The sequence below is a fragment of the Leptonychotes weddellii genome, chromosome 7 (genome assembly GCF_054177405.1).
Source record: "Leptonychotes weddellii isolate Sample4059 chromosome 7, ASM5417740v2, whole genome shotgun sequence".
NCBI classification, from domain to species: Eukaryota; Metazoa; Chordata; class Mammalia; order Carnivora; family Phocidae; genus Leptonychotes; species Leptonychotes weddellii.
In genome coordinates this window covers 6,297,388-6,314,846 of record NC_138375.1, presented here as the reverse complement: position 1 = coordinate 6,314,846, position 17,459 = coordinate 6,297,388, and the positions used below count along the sequence as shown (strand labels likewise).

Below are 17,459 nucleotides of genomic sequence, written 5' to 3'. Positions count from 1 at the left end.
TGCACAGCTTCCTTGTTGTTGTCCCAGATCTGCTTGTGTTGGTATGAGGATTGAGAAGTTTAGGTTTAAAAATATATATACATGTTTGTTTGCTTGTTTGTTTTAATTCAACAAGTGGAGGGAGGAAAGGAGAGTTGCTAGAAATACATTTCACATGGATCACAGACAGGGAGGCAAATGAAATGATACTATAAAAGATCAGAAGGAATTCTGCATAAATGTTTTTATGATTTTTAAGTGTGGAAGCTCTTTCAAAATATGGCACAAAGTTCAGATGCTGTGAAGGAAAAGATCCATAAACTTTACTGCATAAAAATTTAAAACATTGGTATCTCAGGAAAAATATTTAATGACACGTAGGATAAAAGTATTGGAAACATTATTGACAGAAGGTTAATTTTCTAATACAGAAATTTTCACTTGCAATGACTACATAAAAACAGTGAAACCAGTTAATCAAAAAGAAGCAAAAAGCAGGAATTGGTTACAAATAGGAAATTTACAGGAACGGAAATATGGATACTCCATCAATGCGTGCGCGCGCGCGCACACACACACACACTAAATTTTCATCTCACAGCTGAACAAATAGAACAGAGAACTAGAAGAGTATTTTTATCTATCAGAAAGGGCAAAGTTAAAAAAAAAAAAGTAGCATTCAGCATGAAATAGGGGAGAGGAGAAAGAGTTACCCTCCAAACTGTTGATTGGTACAAAATCATTAATACCTATAACTTCTACCTCGTCAACACAATGTATGCTTAACTAATGAATCACTGAACACTACCTCAAAAACTAACTATGTACTATACAGTGGCTAACTGAACATAATAAAAAAAAGAAGTTTATCATGTAGAAAATACGTACAAAGGTGTGCATTACAGCCTTGCTTCTAAAGGAGTTAAATAAATGTTGGTTCTTCTAGGTAACAGAATACTATACAGCCATATAAGGAATCAGGTAGAGCTGTTTATACTGATAAGAAAAAATGTCACAATATATTTTTATGTGTAAAAAGCAAAACAGGAGGCTGTGTGTACCGTCCGTTTGCATGTGTTATATCTAACTGTACTTACTAAAAACAACAAAAATATATATGTGTATATAGACATATCTATGCATAAATACTGTTTTGTGCAGAGAAAATATCCCTCAAACAAATGAATGTGTGAATAGTACCTACTTCTGGGGAAGGAAAACATGTACTTTGTCTGTTATAACTGTTTCGTTTGATTTTTCACATGCAGTTATTATATGCCTAGTAAGGTAATTCAGCAAGAGGCCCTTAGACTGGGGTGGCCCTAAAGCCTTGGTAGCCAACCTAAGCCGACCAAAACCAAAGCCAGAGTCTGGGATTCAAGTCCGCGCTTGAATCTGGGAAAGTGAAGCTTTGGAAGGACCAGTCCCAGTCAACCAGGCTTTCCCAAATAAGGCCACCAGTTAAGCTGTAGCCAATCAAATAATTTCCTTGGTTTGCTTCCAAGTCTTCTCTGTAAACTTCTCTCCCTTAGCTTCTGTTAGGGGAGCCTCCTAAGCACTTCAGATTTGGTGCTACCAGATTATTCAAAATTTTAATGTGCCTCAGTTTACCTTTAACATGTGCACGGTCACTTACCAACAAGTTCTAATGAGGCTATGGTGACAGGCAACTAACTGTTCTATGTCCCTCTCCACCCAACCTAGTCCTGCTGGGAGAAGAGCCAGTTTTAACCGTCTCTTTTTGAACTTCTTTGGGTGGTAAATTAGTAAGAATTCCATAGTAACAATAAATAATAGTTTTATACCATTATTGCTTGATTTATTGTCTTTAGAGCTATCTTCTTCTACTGTGGGACTTCAAGTTCATCTTTCTCTGCTTGGGTTTCTGCATTTTAAAGTGACTAATTTATTTCATTTAAAATAAATGCAGGAGCTAATCGAGGGATTATATTTGTAAGGTTCTGTGAGGTTGGAATGAGCTGACAGAGGCCAGGTTCTTAGAACAGTGCTTGATATGTGGTAATCACATTTGGTATGTTAATTAGGATTATTTTGTATCATTAATATTAACAATTTAATATTACTTATACTACCTCCTTGGCCCATGTTTGATAGTTAGGCTATGATTTCTAGACCTGCTCTTGGTTAACTGGTAACCCTCTCCCAGATTCTCCCAGCCCGAAGGGGCCCCTTACCTCTAAGAAAATGTTAGCACTTTTGTGCTGCACTAGCCTGCCTTTCTTCTCTCTCGTTTCCTACATGTCTGACCTCTTGGCCCCTTCAGAGAGAGAATTCTCAGGTGTTCAATGCCCTGTTTGCCTGTGGGGTCATCTTTTGTAGAATTTTGGCTGAATCACTGTCACTCTGCCTACTTCCCTCCACCCTCGAACACCTTCTCTTGTATTGATAACATAGGGGCCAAAATCTTCATCTAATGATACCCCTGTGGTGTATGAACTCTTTCATGGGGACAAAGCCAAAATAAAGTATCCACCATCTGTAATACTTCTGAAATAATGTATTGAATATTGCAGTTGGAGCTATATTAAGTTACTATTAAATTGAAATTTTTAATTCATTTTTAAGCTACGGTACCCAAAAGGAAGACTTTCCTATTTTATTAAATTCAAACTAAACATGTTGAAGGGTTTGGGGTGTATTTGCTTGTCGGGCCAATTTCTTAACTCTTCCGTGCCTCAGTTTTCTTATCAATAAAGTAAAAATAATACTACCTCCCTCATTAGAATCAAGTGTCTAAATGATACAATAAATTGATATATTACAGTAGGTGTTCAGCAAATAACATGTTATTAAGGTGATGATGATAGTGGTGGTGGAGGTGATGGTGATGATGGTAGAGATGGTGGTGATGATGACGATGGTGGTGATGGTGACGATGGTGGTGATGGTGATCATGGTGGTGATGGTGATGATGGTGATGGTGGTGATGATGATGGTGGTGATGGTGATGATGGTAGAGATGGTGGTGATGATGACGATGGTGGTGATGGTGACGATGGTGGTGATGGTGATCATGGTGGTGATGGTGGTGATGGTGATGGTGGTGATGATGATGGTGGTGATGGTGACGATGGTGGTGATGGTGGTGATGGTGATGGTGGTGATGATGGTGATGATGGTGATGATGGTGGTGGTGGTGATGGTGATGGTGGTGGTGATGGTGACGATGGTGGTGATGGTGACGGTGGTGATGATGGTGATGATGGTGGTGATGGTGATGGTGATGATGGTGGTGGTGGTGATGGTGATGGTGGTAGAGATGGTGGTGATGATGATGGTGGTGATGGTGACGATGGTGGTGATGGTGACGATGGTGATGATGGTGATAAAGTGAAAATAATAATGCATCTTATAAAAGTTGTCTGAAAGATACAACAGGTTTTCAGCAAATACTACCTGTTGCTAAGGGGATGGACATGGTGGTGGTGTCGATGATAGTGATGATGATGGTGGTGGTGATAACAACGTTTAGTGTTTTTGAGCATGACACCAAAAGGCTCATGTTGGCACAGACAGTCCTTTAGTCATCTTAGGAAAAATAGAGATATTTGAACCACAGTTAACTGATTTCATTAGATACTTACGGATGCATGCATACAGTGTCCTCTAGTATGCAAGCTAAAACTTGGTTTCTCCTAACTAGTTCCCATGTCAATTCATCAGGGCCAAACTCGCCTAAGCTCGCGTCTGTTGTAGCGTGGGTAAGGCTGCCTCTCTGTTGACCTTTGGGTGTGTGTTTGCAGTTCCTGCATTGGGGCCCAGGACCCTTACTGTGGCTGGGACATGGTGATGAAGAAATGCACGAGCCTGGAGGAGAGCCTGAGCATGACGCAGTGGGAGCAGAGCACCTCTACCTGTCCAGTAAGTGTGCATGTTCTCCAGCCTCAGAAAGCACTGTCAGTGGGAACCCAGCTGTCCTAAATCCTAACCCATGTCCTGCTCGTGCATCTGGAACCTTCCTTGCAAACCCAGTCTGTGCTCTCTCAACTCGTTCCGCTCTGAGCTTTCGCTAGAGCCACACAGGATGTTGCCATAAGGTTTTTGTCTGCTTTGAAGAAACACATCTTAAGAGAAAACACTGCTGATTTGCAAATGGGGTGTAATTTCTCTGTTTCATTCTTGGGTTTTCTCTCCAGAGATTGGTGTGGACTCTTTTGCCCTTTTTAGCATTAATAAAATAGTGACTTCCACACCCATCACTTTCCCATGGGAGCTATAATTCTAGAAACTGAGATAAGTAGAGCTTTTAAAAGAATAAAATAAAGGATATTCCTATTGGGCCCCCTGTGGGACAGTCTCCTGGATCCTGCTCAGGGTCATGGGAAGGCCTGGGAGACAGACCGTGACGGCCATTCCCGCTGTGAACCCGCAGAATGAAGAGACTCACTTCCGCTTGGAGCCAGTTCTCTGAATCTAGGAAAACAGTTTCCTTTGCCTGTTTGTTTGTTTGAGGCCCCACTTGTAGGAGCCAGCTTATTTGTTTTCCTTTGTTTTTAGAACTCTTAATGCGTTGGACTCAAACTCTTTTTTCTGTCCTCAGACCATATGAGCAATAGCTGTTAACCTCCACGTATTTGAAAACTGATTGAGTCGCTGTGCTGTCACGTAGGTTCTGATCTCTGTGACTGTCAGTGCTCGCTCACCTCTGCAGGGGAGAGCTGGGAAAGAAGCAGCACGTTCTGTTACTTGAGATCCGCCCTCTCCCAGAAGAACAGCCCGTGCCATCCGGGCAGTCACTCTGGTTCCTATCAAGGAACCTGCTCTTTTCATTACCTAACCACATGCTCATGAAGCCTATCCTTCAGCTTGTAAGGGGAACATCAGGCAACGTGACATGAGGAAGGCCAGGGTTAGTAAAACCAGCATCGTCTCCCAAAGGTGGGCCCGAGATCGAAGCTTTTTACTGCAAAGGTGTGAGGTCAGCGCATCCGGGCTCTGAGCAGAGCTTTACAATGGGGTTCGCTGCTGGTCCTCTGGGTTATGGAGCTTCAGCTCTCTGAGTTTAGAAGCAAGGTTTTCTTCAGTGTTTCTTGAAATTGATTAGAAAAATGCCAGTGTTTGTGCCAAGTTCTCTCTCATTTCTGAAAATACTTTAAAAGCATGTTCACCTTAAATCTTTGCATCTAGAGAAAACATAAATGTAGCTCTAAATTACGGGCATGTACTTTCGAAGAAATCAGCACCATCTTCTCGTATATGTTTGACCTTGCATTTTTAATGTCAAAAAGGGCAGAAGTATATAATAACAGTTCTTCTTAAGCAGTAAGGCCATCAGTCTACGACCCGTGGTTTTGTGGATATCTGAGACATCTGCTTGTAAGATATCTAGATGTAAAAAGATAAACTGAGGCCTGTTAAAAATCTTTTTTTTTTTTTTTTAAGATTTTATTTATTTATTTGACAGAGAGAGACACAGCAAGAGAGGGAACACAAGCAAGGGGAGTGGGAGAGGGAGAAGCAGGCTTCCCGTGGAGCAGAGAGCCCGATGCGGGGCTTGATCCCCAGACCCTGGGATCATGACCTGGGCCGAAGGCAGACGCTTAACGACTGAGCCACCCAGGCACCCCGAGGCATGTTAAAAATCTTAAGAGTTTATTTGAACAAAAATCAGTTCCAATCAGGCAGCATCTAATCTAGCAAATGGAAAGGAGCTCTGAGGAGCTGCACAAAATCAAACACTTTCATAGATAGGAGTAAGTGGGAACAAAGAAGTTATAGTAGGCAAAAAAGCAGGTTGGTTATTGCAAAGTTACTTTCCTTAGCGGATGACAGGGGTCTGTCAGGCAGATGACCTAACTAGTGCTAATCAGGCATTTCCTGATTGGTTTAAGATTCCTTTTCTAGAAGAACCAAAACTGTAATTAAGTCAAGTCTCAGTTTGGTGACATGGGGCTTATTGGCATAAGAAGCTCCATTCTGAGTCTGTAGGTTTTTGTTGTTGTTGTTTTAGATCTATTTATTTGAGAGAGAGAGAGAGAGAGAAAGAAAGCAAGCATGAGTGGGGGGAGAGGCAGAAGAAGAGAATCTTCAAGCCGACTCCCTGCTGAGCTTGGAGCCTGATGCCCCTGGATCTCACATCCCATGAGATCATGACCTGAGCCAAAACCAAGAGTCAGACACTTAACCAACTGAGCCACCCAGCGCCCCTGCAGTTTTGTTTTTTAGCAACTATATCAATTGTGTATCTTTTTCCAAAAATCTGTCTCTTAGAAAGAAATGAGCTCAATGAAAATTATTAGCATTATTACAGAGCTGTCTTAGAAAGGTATTTTTAAAAGCTATTAAAATATAATTTTGCTTCCATGTTATTTTTTTATTTTGACTAAAATAGAAGAAAGGTTTGATTTTTATTGGCCAAATCTACTGCATTTCATCATTTCTGATATGCCATTGTTGTTTTATAAGGACAAAATATGCTGCCGTAGATTGCAAGATGCAAACTGATTTCAGAGATGTATACTATATGTAAGTATACATACATGTACATACACATGTATAGTGAAAAATCCTATAATCAGTTAAATAATTTTCTTTACCTACATATCTTTATCCAAAGGAAATTAAGCTTTATAAGCTGAGGGATTTTTGAGTGAGACCAGAGCATCTTATCTCCAATGTAAAAGTAAAAGTTTAATAATGAAAGTGTAGATGCTACCATGTGGAGCTCAGTGGGAGTTAGGCAAACATGGGGTACAATGAGGGTAAAGCAGACTCTGTGGGAACCTACGAAGTAAGTGTTCATGAACTTCAGACCAGTGATGTAGCACAACCCAGTCCCCCAAAGTCAGTGCTGCAGTCGGAACCCAGGCAGATCCTCCGCTGTCTGGAGAGTTCCACTTGGTGATGGACCCCTGGAAACCCTCCCAGGGACTTAGTGCCCAAGAATACCTATTTTCCACTAAAAGATTCCTGTTTTAAAATGTTTGTGGATTTCTATCATCCAGGAGACAGGGCAATAGTTGACTGATGTATAGATTAACGTTCTGGTGGCTTATGCAATTGTAATTGAACACATTCTCTGTTTAAGAGATTTGAAGTACTCGAGCAAGATCTGAATTTACAGGTCTAGAAGGGATTTGAATATTATTTATGTCCTGCATAACTTGCAGTGTTGCTTTACAAGGATAGCATTGTCTTAAGAATCTCCCTGGGCTTTACTGATGCCCGAATACCATCCACATCCTTGGCAGGTGCGTGATCCCCAGTGTACTGTCTCGTACAATGACTCCCTGTTCCAAAATACATCATGCGACAACTAGGAAGATACGTATACTTCACAAACACCTCGATGTCTTGCAATAACTGGCTCTTTCCCAGGATGTTGTTTAAGTAGCACCTTTGCAGTGAAACGATACTTTGGCAATGATTGAGCCCAGAGCCCTCCATTTAGATAGCGGCACCATGGAGCACGGTCTAAAGGGTTTATAGAAGATTCTAAAACTACACTGGGAAAGAAATTGGGACTTAAATCCAGTGCTTCTGACATTATCCCCAATCTACAAGATAGTGACATTTCTAGCTGCCAACCTCTCCCCAGAGCAGTGACTGATGGGTGCACCCACCGATAGGTGACCCCATGGTCACCTTGCATATTATGCTCAGATAGCAGGTTAGACATTATTTCCGAATTTTGTACTGAAATCTACTGTAAAAGAAGGAAGAGGGAGCTGAGGTTAATTGTGTGTCTACACCATGTGGTGAGTGCAGTGTTAGGCCATTTCAATGGATTATCTCATTTAATGTCACGATCACCCTGGGGATAGGCATTAGTGCTCCCATTTTAAAGACTGCCCCTATTCGCCCGTCCTGTCATAGCCCACAGTGCTCCCGCTTACTCCTCTTCAAAGGTGCTAGCTTTCCCTTGTGCAGTTCGCTCATGGAGAGAGATTTAGGGATATTACACTGATACTGTAATATGAGACAGTCCTTTCCAAGGAGCACATCCAATATGCTGTTGTGTTACAATCACTGACCAAAAGGTCATGAACTTTGAAAATAAATGAAGATCTTTTGACTTCTGAAAAAACATCCCAGCAGAAGATAGAAGACTTTGATTTAACTATGAGGATAATAGTTGGAGTACAGAAGAACTTCCAGATATACTCCAGGGATCTCTGTACCTATCGAATGCATCTACATCCTTGGTTGCTTGGGAATTAATGAATTGAACATGAGTGAATCAAATGTAGGATTATAGATTATGCTTGTTAATAAGAATTGAATCTTCCTTAGCTAGCACTTGGGAATCCATTATTTCCTAGGCGAAGGGAACTTTGCTATTATAACAATTAGGGATAAAATTGTATGGTGCTGGTTTCCATGAGACTCTCATCAGGGAAGGATCTGTGAATCACATTACGGAATGAAGCGGCTGAGATCACAGGCTCTGGATTAGCTTGTTTAGACTGATTCTTGGGTCTTTCACAACCAGTGAGACTCTGAGTAAATTGAGCCTCATCTGAACCTCAATTTGCCTATCTGTGAAATGGGATGTAGGTACCACGAACATTGTGAACATTGCAGAGTTAAGACATCGAAATCCCGCATCGCAGTGCCTGGCATACACTAAACTACCTATCTGTGAATATATTGTAGATAGCTTTATTTCTGATTTCTAAGGAACACTAACAAAATATAAAAATACTTACTCATGTGGGAAAGGGGAATAATAGAAACCTACCCCATTACTCACAGATCTGTTCCCTAGGCAGATTCTCAAACTAATATATTCAGCGTCAAAAGGAGGGTGTAATTAAATGCGATGAGAGTTTGACTGCCCACGTCCTTTTCTGCATGTTGCAAGTTCTTCTTGCTCTGAAAGTTAATGGAACCGACTGCAATGGTCCTGGGTAGAAAATACTGCCCCTCAAAGTCTGCAGTTACCCCGCCCCTGGCCAAAACAGAAAGCCCCCGCTCTTACCCTGCAAATTGCAATCATGAAATACTCGTACTGACAAGTGCCCAGCATAGTTCCTTTTCTTTCCAGTGTTTTTATTGCAATAACTGTTCTATGCTTTTCTTTTTTTTAAGATTTTATTTATTTATTTGAGAGAGAGAGAGAGAGAGTGGGAGGGTCAGAGGGAGAAGCAGACTTCCCACTGAGCAGGGAGCCCAATGCAGGGCTCGATCCTGGGATTCTGGGATCATGACCTGAGCTGAAGGTAGACGCTTAACCAACTGAGCCACCCAGGCACCCCCTTTCTATGTTTTTCTACCTCATTCCACAACATTCTTTCATTTATCATCACTTATTTCAGGTTCTTCCTCTTTTTCTCTGTCTTACTAGCTCATCTTTTGCTCATCCAGACATTTGGACAGAGAACATGCATAGCATCTCTTTACCTAGAGACTATTATCTTACACCAGTGCCCAAAGGTTGCAGGGGGAGGATGTCTAGTGCAGTGGGTTCTTTCTTTCCCTGTGCGTTTTACTGAGATAACATGTCAGCACCACATGGGTGAAGGCGTACAGCATCGTGACATCACTTGCCTAAACTGTGAAATGATCACCACAGTAAGTTCAGGTAACCCCCATCATCTCATGTAGATACCCCCCCAAAAGGTTTTTCTTTTCTTTGTGAAAAAAAAGATCTCCTGTCTTCGCAACTTTCAGAGGTCCCATCCAGCAATGTAAATGAACTCTAGCCATCGTGTTGTCCATGAAAGCCCCAAGACTTATTTATCTTAGGACTGGAAGTTTGTACCTTTTGACCCGCTTCCTCCGGTTCCTCTCCCCCACCCCCATGTCTGTCTCTCTGTCTACCTGCCTGCTTCTCTCTCGCGCTCTTGCTGTTTCTCCTTGTCTCTGTCCTGTATTGAGTTCTTTTCTAACCACCCCACTGATAAATTTAGCTTGCGCGAAGTTCACTCGGCTGAGTTTGACCCATGACCGTGCAGTCTAAATATGTTTCTCTCATAAACTGTCCTCTTTCAACAATCTGGATGATTTCTGTTTCCATCTCATTCATTTGTCATCATCGTGGTGTATTTCTCCTGGCCTCACCAATCTTCAGTTTCTCCACAGTCTGTCCTGTCAGGGGTTTCAGATTTCCTCAAAACCTCCTGTAGCTAAAGAGATCCTAAAGAGTCTCCATGCGCATTTCCTTCCTATGTTAGAGGAAAGAACAGATGCCAAGGGGGTTTGAGAGAATCTTCTTTGCCCCAATCCTCTGACCTGTCGCCATTCTGCCCTTTTTAAAGTTTCTGGTTAATATTGTGGGGATCCGTAAACCTTCAAAAATCACAGTAGCGCCCCCTCCCTACCTTACCCCTCACATCTTCACACAGAAGAGAGGCGGGGGGACCAGATGTCTCACAGAGCCTCTCCTGATAGTGCTCTGAGCTGGGCGGTCTTCATCCCCTCCCCATCCACTCTCTGCCCCATGGGCCTCACGTGCCCCACTTGGCTTGCCCCCCAGCCAGCCTTCCCTGTTGTCTTGGGTTCAGACCACAGGAGGCATGGGCGGGGAGCAGAGAGACTGGGGTCTTTCTTCTTGCCCTCCTCCAGCTTAGGCTGCAGCTCTGGCGGGGGCTTCCTGTCCCCGTGACAGCCCTGTCAGGCCGCCCTTCCCCGGGCGCTGCCCCTCACTCAGCCGCCATTACCTGACCTGTTCTCTATCCCCAGAAGGCCTAAGATACAGGTTTGGATTTAAAGGCATGTGGGGCTTTGTTGCCTTGAGTTCCGTGTTCGGTCACAGTGAAGGCAACGGCTGAGCCTTCCCTGCACAAGAGCCCTTTGGGCCAGAGACGAGAGCGGGTGGAGGATAGATGTGGGAACCCCCAAGGGACAAGATCTTTGCTGCTTGCAGGACACTTTCATGGGAGGAATTTGCTTGACTCTGTTACACGTGGCTCGGCTCTCCAAGAAAGCACTGAAGGCCCTGCAGAAACTTAAGGTCACAATAGGAGCTGCATTTTTATCCTGGCTGGACGGGGCTTACAGAGACCTTGGAATTGGGGTTATTTTCTTCTTGGGAAAAATCTGCCTTTGTGTGTTCACTCCCGCTCTGGGTCGGGTCCAGTGAGTCCCCTCCAATCCAGCTCCGTTCCCTCCTCTTTGCTTTTTACGGAGCCAGGCATGGCAGGGAATTCTGGATTTTCATCCATCTTCGTGGATATAAATGGTTAGAGTATCGACAAGAATGGAGGAAGGAGAGCTCCGTACTGTGGAGGCTGGAGATGACCCACCAGCCACATCAGAGCCCGCGAACGTGTTTCGTGGGGACTCTTTCCTACTATATTTGGAGAAATGATGGGACAAATGTAAAGCTCACCTGTGTTTTCACAGGGTGTTGGCATTTTTCTGAAATGATGAAGTGCAGGTACAGTTTGTAGCCTCCAAAGAACGGATCGCTTTGTCCATGGAGTCCTCTCTTGTGAGGATGATGGGGCTTTCAAGGTGCCTTCCTAGATCCCGATCCTGGCCCTTCCCCCCCGTGCTTGCTGGCCAGCCAGCCCCTCTGCCGCCGCCTCACCGGGCTCGGAACTCGGTCCTTTGGGCCTTGCACCAGCACGCGGGATCAGTGGGTCACTTTCATGCCCAGCCCTTGCCGACTTGCAGGCGCTTGCCGGTGGTCATAGTATGGCTCCGCCCGGGATGTGCCTACCAACTAGTCCAGTTCCGGTTGCTTTTTTTTTTTTTTTTTTTTTATTTATCTGAGAGAGAGAATGGGAGACAGAGAGCATGAGAGGGGGAGGATCAGAGGGAGAAGCAGACTCCCGCTGAGCAGGGAGCCCGATGTGGGACTCGATCCCGGGACTCGAGGATCATGACCTGAGCCGAAGGCAGTTGCTTAACCAACTGAGCCACCCAGGCGCCCGGGTTGCTTTAATAGGGCTAGAAATTTAATGTCCGTTTTTGCAGTGACATTTGAGCTAGGCCAGGTCTGAAATGGAACTGTTTGAGCTTTCTTTTTTTTTTTTCAAGGGACCTAAAAATGCAGCAGGGTTGCACATCTGTGATTTTTCACTCCGGTTCTGCTTGTTCTTTGGGTTTCTCACATTAGTGGACAATTCTGCAGTGACCTGATTGCTAAGCCATTGGCATTCTTCACGCCCCTCCCCCTTCGCCCCCCCTCCTCCAGCACTGTCTCCTCTTTAATGGTCACATCAAAATATTCTAAATGTGGTCTGATGGTGCCGTGAGAGACCTTTCAGTTTTCCTGTTTACAGCCTTAACCCTTGCTGACTCCTCAACTTGTATCCTCTTCCCAGACGAGGAATCTCACTGTGGACGGGCACTTCGGCGCATGGTCTCCGTGGACACCCTGCACGCACACGGACGGCAGCGCCGTGGGCTCCTGCCTGTGTCGCACCCGCTCTTGCGACAGCCCGGCCCCCCAGTGTGGCGGCTGGCAGTGCGAGGGCCCCCGCGTGGAGATCGCCAACTGTTCCAGGTGCGTCCCCTCCCCCACACCGGGGCACCCCCTGTGTGCGGGCAGACTGGGGAGGGGTGGGAAATCCTTCTTAGGGCACCTTCCCTTTTCAAGAGAGAGGTGGCAAAAGACAGGGACACTTATCACATAAAATTATGTGATCTATGGAAGGAGATTTTAAATTATAAATTAGATCATAAATCTAAACCTGTGCAATATGTTCATTGCTAGATTAGGAAACATATTTTTTTTTTTTTTTAGATTTTATTTATTTATTTATTTGACAGAGAGATAGAGAGCACAAGCAGGCAGAGAGGCAGGCAGAGGGAGAGGGAGAAGCAGGCTCCCCGCCGAGCAGGGAGCCCGATGTGGGGCTCGATCCCAGGACCCTGGGATCACGACCGGAACCAAAGGCAGCCGCTTAACCGACTGAGCCACCCAGGTGCCCCTAGGAAACATATTTTTAATGGGCACGATGTTACTGGGCTGGTTTGAGGGAAACGTCCTTGTCAATCAAAATCCTCTTCTGGAACATCCAGGCTAATCGTCCCTACTGGTAGAACGCATACATTTTTTGTGAACTGACCACAGGGATTAGACCTGGCTCTTCGCAATTGCCTTTTCCTTTGCCAGCATCAGTGACCCCAGTGTCTAGAATCATATGAGTGCTGTCGACCCTCCACCCTGTCCTCGCCATTAGGTGGTTCCTGAGAACGAAAGCAGGTCTGAAATCAGATTTGGCCACACCTAGAAAACTGACACAGCCAGTTGGTGCAAGTGATGGAGTCCCAGCTCCCTGTCCCTGAGGCGTGCTGACATGGACGCACGTGGAGGTTTGCAGAAAGCAGATGCGATGCTTCTGGCGGCACGTTAGCCAAACTTTTAGTCAGACCGGGCAAAGGGAGCCTCTGCTATCAAGGCAGACACTTCATGAAAGAGAGGCCCCAGGCTTGCACCTGACGCCTGCACAAAGATGCATGCGTAGTATATCAGCTCACCCAATCCTGACGCCACTTCATGCATCAAAGGAAAATGACTCCTACGGCCCATGTACTAATAAGCGCCCCCTCGTACAGATTCGGGAAGCGACATGCACTTGGCCTCCTCTCAGTGTGAGCAGCAAGGTAGTGTAGTTTTGGTAGTCTCAGAAGCTACCCGTTGAGTCAGAATTCCCAAATCTGTAAAGGACAGATCTGGGGGAGCAGCTAGAGCGCACATGTCCATGCGTATACAAGGCGCATTCACCGTGTTTGTACTTGGGCAGTTCAGGTGTCCTGGGGCCATGGTCCTCACAGCAACTTGTTCATCTGCCCCGTAAAAGAATATTGCTAACCTAAATACCCCCCAAACGCTTGTAGATTGGCATCTAATTTTTTTTCATCAGAAGTTTTAATAGTTGCAAAGATGTAATTTTTGTTACATCACTATTTAAATGTGTAATGGAATCTCAGTGCCTTAGTGATTTCATAGCTACCTGCCCATTTAAAAAATCAACAAGCAGGCTCCACTTTAACATTTAGAAAATTTATGTGTTTGCTTCTTTAATTTCCTATTTCTATTCTCTTTCCCTCATAGAATCTGATCCTAATATATTACATGTCTCTGTTTGAAAGTCTTATATTGGTCACTATATCATACTTCTCTACAACCACCACTAAAACAAATTATATGAATGGCATTTGAAAACAAAATTTTTATTTCTGATAACCATAGGCTTTACATTTTATTTTTTTATTTTTATATTTTTTAAGATTTTATTTATTTGTTAGAGAGAGAGAGAGAGAGCAGAAGCGGGGGACCAACAGAGGCAGAGGGAGAAGCAGACTCCCCATTGAGCAGGGAGCCTGATGCGGGGCTTGATCCCAGGACTCTGGGATCATGACCTGAGCCGAAGGCAGATGCTTAACCGACTGAGCCATCCAGGCACCCCTAGGCTTTACATTTTAAATATGTATTTTGAAAATTAGCATACAGTGAATCTAAAAATCATAAATATTACACATTTTGATAATATTTTAACACTAAAAAGTGAGGTTTTATTAGAAACCCATTCCTTCAGGCAATTGTTTTTAATTCCCAACTACTTTTCCTATTCAGGCATGAATGCAACCTCTTGCCTGATTCAGGGAGAGCTTAGCATCAATTCCATTCTTAGGTTTTTATTTTTCTAGTTACAAGTACCGACAGGTATGACTCTCATAAGTTGATGGAAATGTAAGATTACAGCATTTTCCCTCACTTCTCTGAATTCTTTCGAAGTCATCTGCCAAAAGCATGGTAATCTAATGCCAAAGATTGTTTTTATTGCCCCATATCAGTTGATAACCTGCTTATGTTGGCGTTTAATTTTGTTGGAAGCAAAAAAAATCGCAACCCACCTAACCTGCAAGCTGACTTTTTTGCTCATTCAGTACTGGCAGATACTTCCTCAGTTTGTGCAGAGCACGTCAGAAAGCCTTTAAGAAGGCTGATCAGAGGATTCCAAATTAAACCTGTTATTTGTTATTTATAGGCACCTTGTCTAACCCAATACGCTCAGAAGGTGTTGGGAAATTCCAAATACTGCTAATTCAATACATTTTGCAAATGTATCTTTGAATTTTTTTAGGATTTATTTATTTATTTGTGTGTGGTGGGGGGAGGGATAGAGGGAGAGGGAGGAAAGCAGACTCTCCGCTGAGTGCAGAGCCCCTTAGACCCTGAGATCATGACCTGAGCCAAAATCAGGAGTCAGACGCCCAACCGACTGAGACACTCAGGCGCCTCACAAATATATTTTTGATTAAATGCTTTTATCACATCACATCATTTAAATATGTTTTCTCAATATCCTGGAGCCCCAGATTGAAGTCATTCAGTGTATGAAATGAAATCCACAATATAAAGTAATTAGCTAAGCCATACTTTCTAAATAGGGCCAAGTCAGACTTAGTATCGATCAGAAAAATCTGGTTTTATGTTATAATTAAAATGAACATTTGACTGTGCATCTGCATGACATCATGTCACTTCTGAATTTTAATTCATAAGAAAGGAGGGATGGAGCCTTGGGGAGAGGGAAGAGAGAGAGAGAGAGATAACTAGCCTAATGGGAAGGGAGGACAGAGCGGGTACAGGGAGCCCTGTACGTGGGACAGCCCTTGACGGTGGTTCGATTCTCTCAGCTGCCAGTCCTAGCTAGCCATGAGGGGCTGGAGAAATGAGTGCCTCCATCCCGCTGTGGGGCGTGGCATCCAGTACTCTGTGCTTTGACAGCTAGGGGTAGAAGCAGCCCAGTCCTTAACAAAGCTCTGCTCTGCTCTGTAGTCTATCTGAGCCTAGAACACCCCAGCTCAGTTAACATCCTGGTACTGAGTAACCAGGAGAACGGTTCCAACAGTGATTCACTGAGTTGATTTCCTGTTTCCTCTGCTTCTTCTGTTGTAGCTTGATTGTTTTACTACACTCAGGTGCTCCTTCTCCCCTGCACGACACAGCATCTTCTCTCTTGAAACAAGCATCAGGAAAGCTTCTCAAATCAGTCTTCAAGCGCTCTCCTCACTTGCTTGTTAATTTACAGTATTTTTTAAAAGTATTACCTTGTTTCAATGAGCCTATTTAGAATGCAGAAGCCTCTGGGCAGGTCTTCTGTGACATCCCTAACACTGCAGATCAGACCAGGCGATGGCACTCTAAACGAGCCCAGAGGGCAAGGGCGCTTCCTACCCAAGAGGAGAGGCGGGTTGATGCGGAACCGCAGGGTGCAAGGACCCGCTCTGTCCTCTGCTCACCTTCTCCTCAGGCCAGCCCAGATCATTTCACAAGGTTGAAAGGAGCACAGCAGGGCTACACAGATTAGATTATTTGTGTGATTACAGAAAACAGGCACATCAACATTGCATTATGCACCGCATTCTTTCTATAAAACTAAGATGGTTGCCATCCAGGCATGGGAGAAACTTTATAATAAAGTTACAGAACTGTTACTGTTTGAAGGTTGTGATCAGTGAGGAATATCCTCTTTGATAACTGTTTATGGAAAAAAGGACAGTCAAGTGCATGACTGCAACTTGTTTATTGATACATCTTTGGCTTTGGTTCTAGTTGAAATGTCATCCTCTGAGCCAACCTGCAATATAATTAGTGGTTATTTTAAGATTAATAATTGATTAAGTGAACCCATTTTAGTGATGCTTTAAATGCATAGTGGGTTGTTGTGGACTGACTGAATCCTCGAAATGATGTGTATGCTGATACATGCTTACTTGGTGCTGCTTAATGGCTACAATGTCTGGTTCTAAGCAACATTTATAAGACTGCAAACCCGGGTCCATACATTAGACACACACATTGCACTCATGTAGTTCTTCACTTACTATGTTTCTGTTATTTATACATACTTCCATTTACCCACTTCTCTGTCTACAACAGGTTCCCTATATTGTAAATAGACTGTATCACAAGATGTCATGTTTATTAAACGGTTTAGGAAATTAAGAATTAAACAAATTTAAAAATTACACAATTTTGGAAGCAGAGTTTCCTGCACTATCTAGCCATTTTGCCAACATAGAAAGAAACTTTGAAAGTAAAAGGTCATTTTATTTATGTTGAAATGGCTATTTTTTAGAAAATTCAGTGAATTACTTGGGTAGTTTTTTAAATTGTGTAGGTAACAGGGTATAAGATACTAGCCAATTACCTTTATGAGCAGCTTGGGAGGATTTGTCTTATTTTGTGATTACTTGGTTAAATTATCATAAAGCAGCTTTATGATAATACATTAAAGTATCACTATATATTTATTTATGTCATGAAGAAGTTTCAGAAAATAGAGAAATATGAAATATACTAAGAATTTTCTCGGAGGAATTTTCACTTGAAATTATTCTAGAAATTATATATTCAGGGCGCCTGGGTGGCTCAGTTGGTTAAGCGACTGCCTTCGGCTCAGGTCATGATCCTGGAGTCCCGGGATCGAGTCCCGCATCGGGCTCCCTGCTCAGCAGGGAGTCTGCTTCTCCCTCTCCCACTCCCCGTTTGTGTTCCCTCTCTCGCTGTGTCTTTCTCTGTCAAATAAATAAATAAAATCTTTAAAAAAAAAAAA

General features: G+C 43.5%; 1 protein-coding gene across 1 annotated transcript in view; it reads left to right on the top strand.

The window, feature by feature from the left end:
* Positions 1 to 17,459, top strand: part of SEMA5A (semaphorin 5A) — a 392,731-nt gene that overhangs the window by 306,783 nt on the left and 68,489 nt on the right. Inside the window, exons 13-14 of the mRNA XM_081825786.1 lie at positions 3,744 to 3,861; positions 12,213 to 12,394. Of these exons, the coding sequence (XP_081681912.1) occupies positions 3,744 to 3,861; positions 12,213 to 12,394 (300 nt within the window). The remainder of the gene's footprint in view (positions 1 to 3,743; positions 3,862 to 12,212; positions 12,395 to 17,459) is intronic.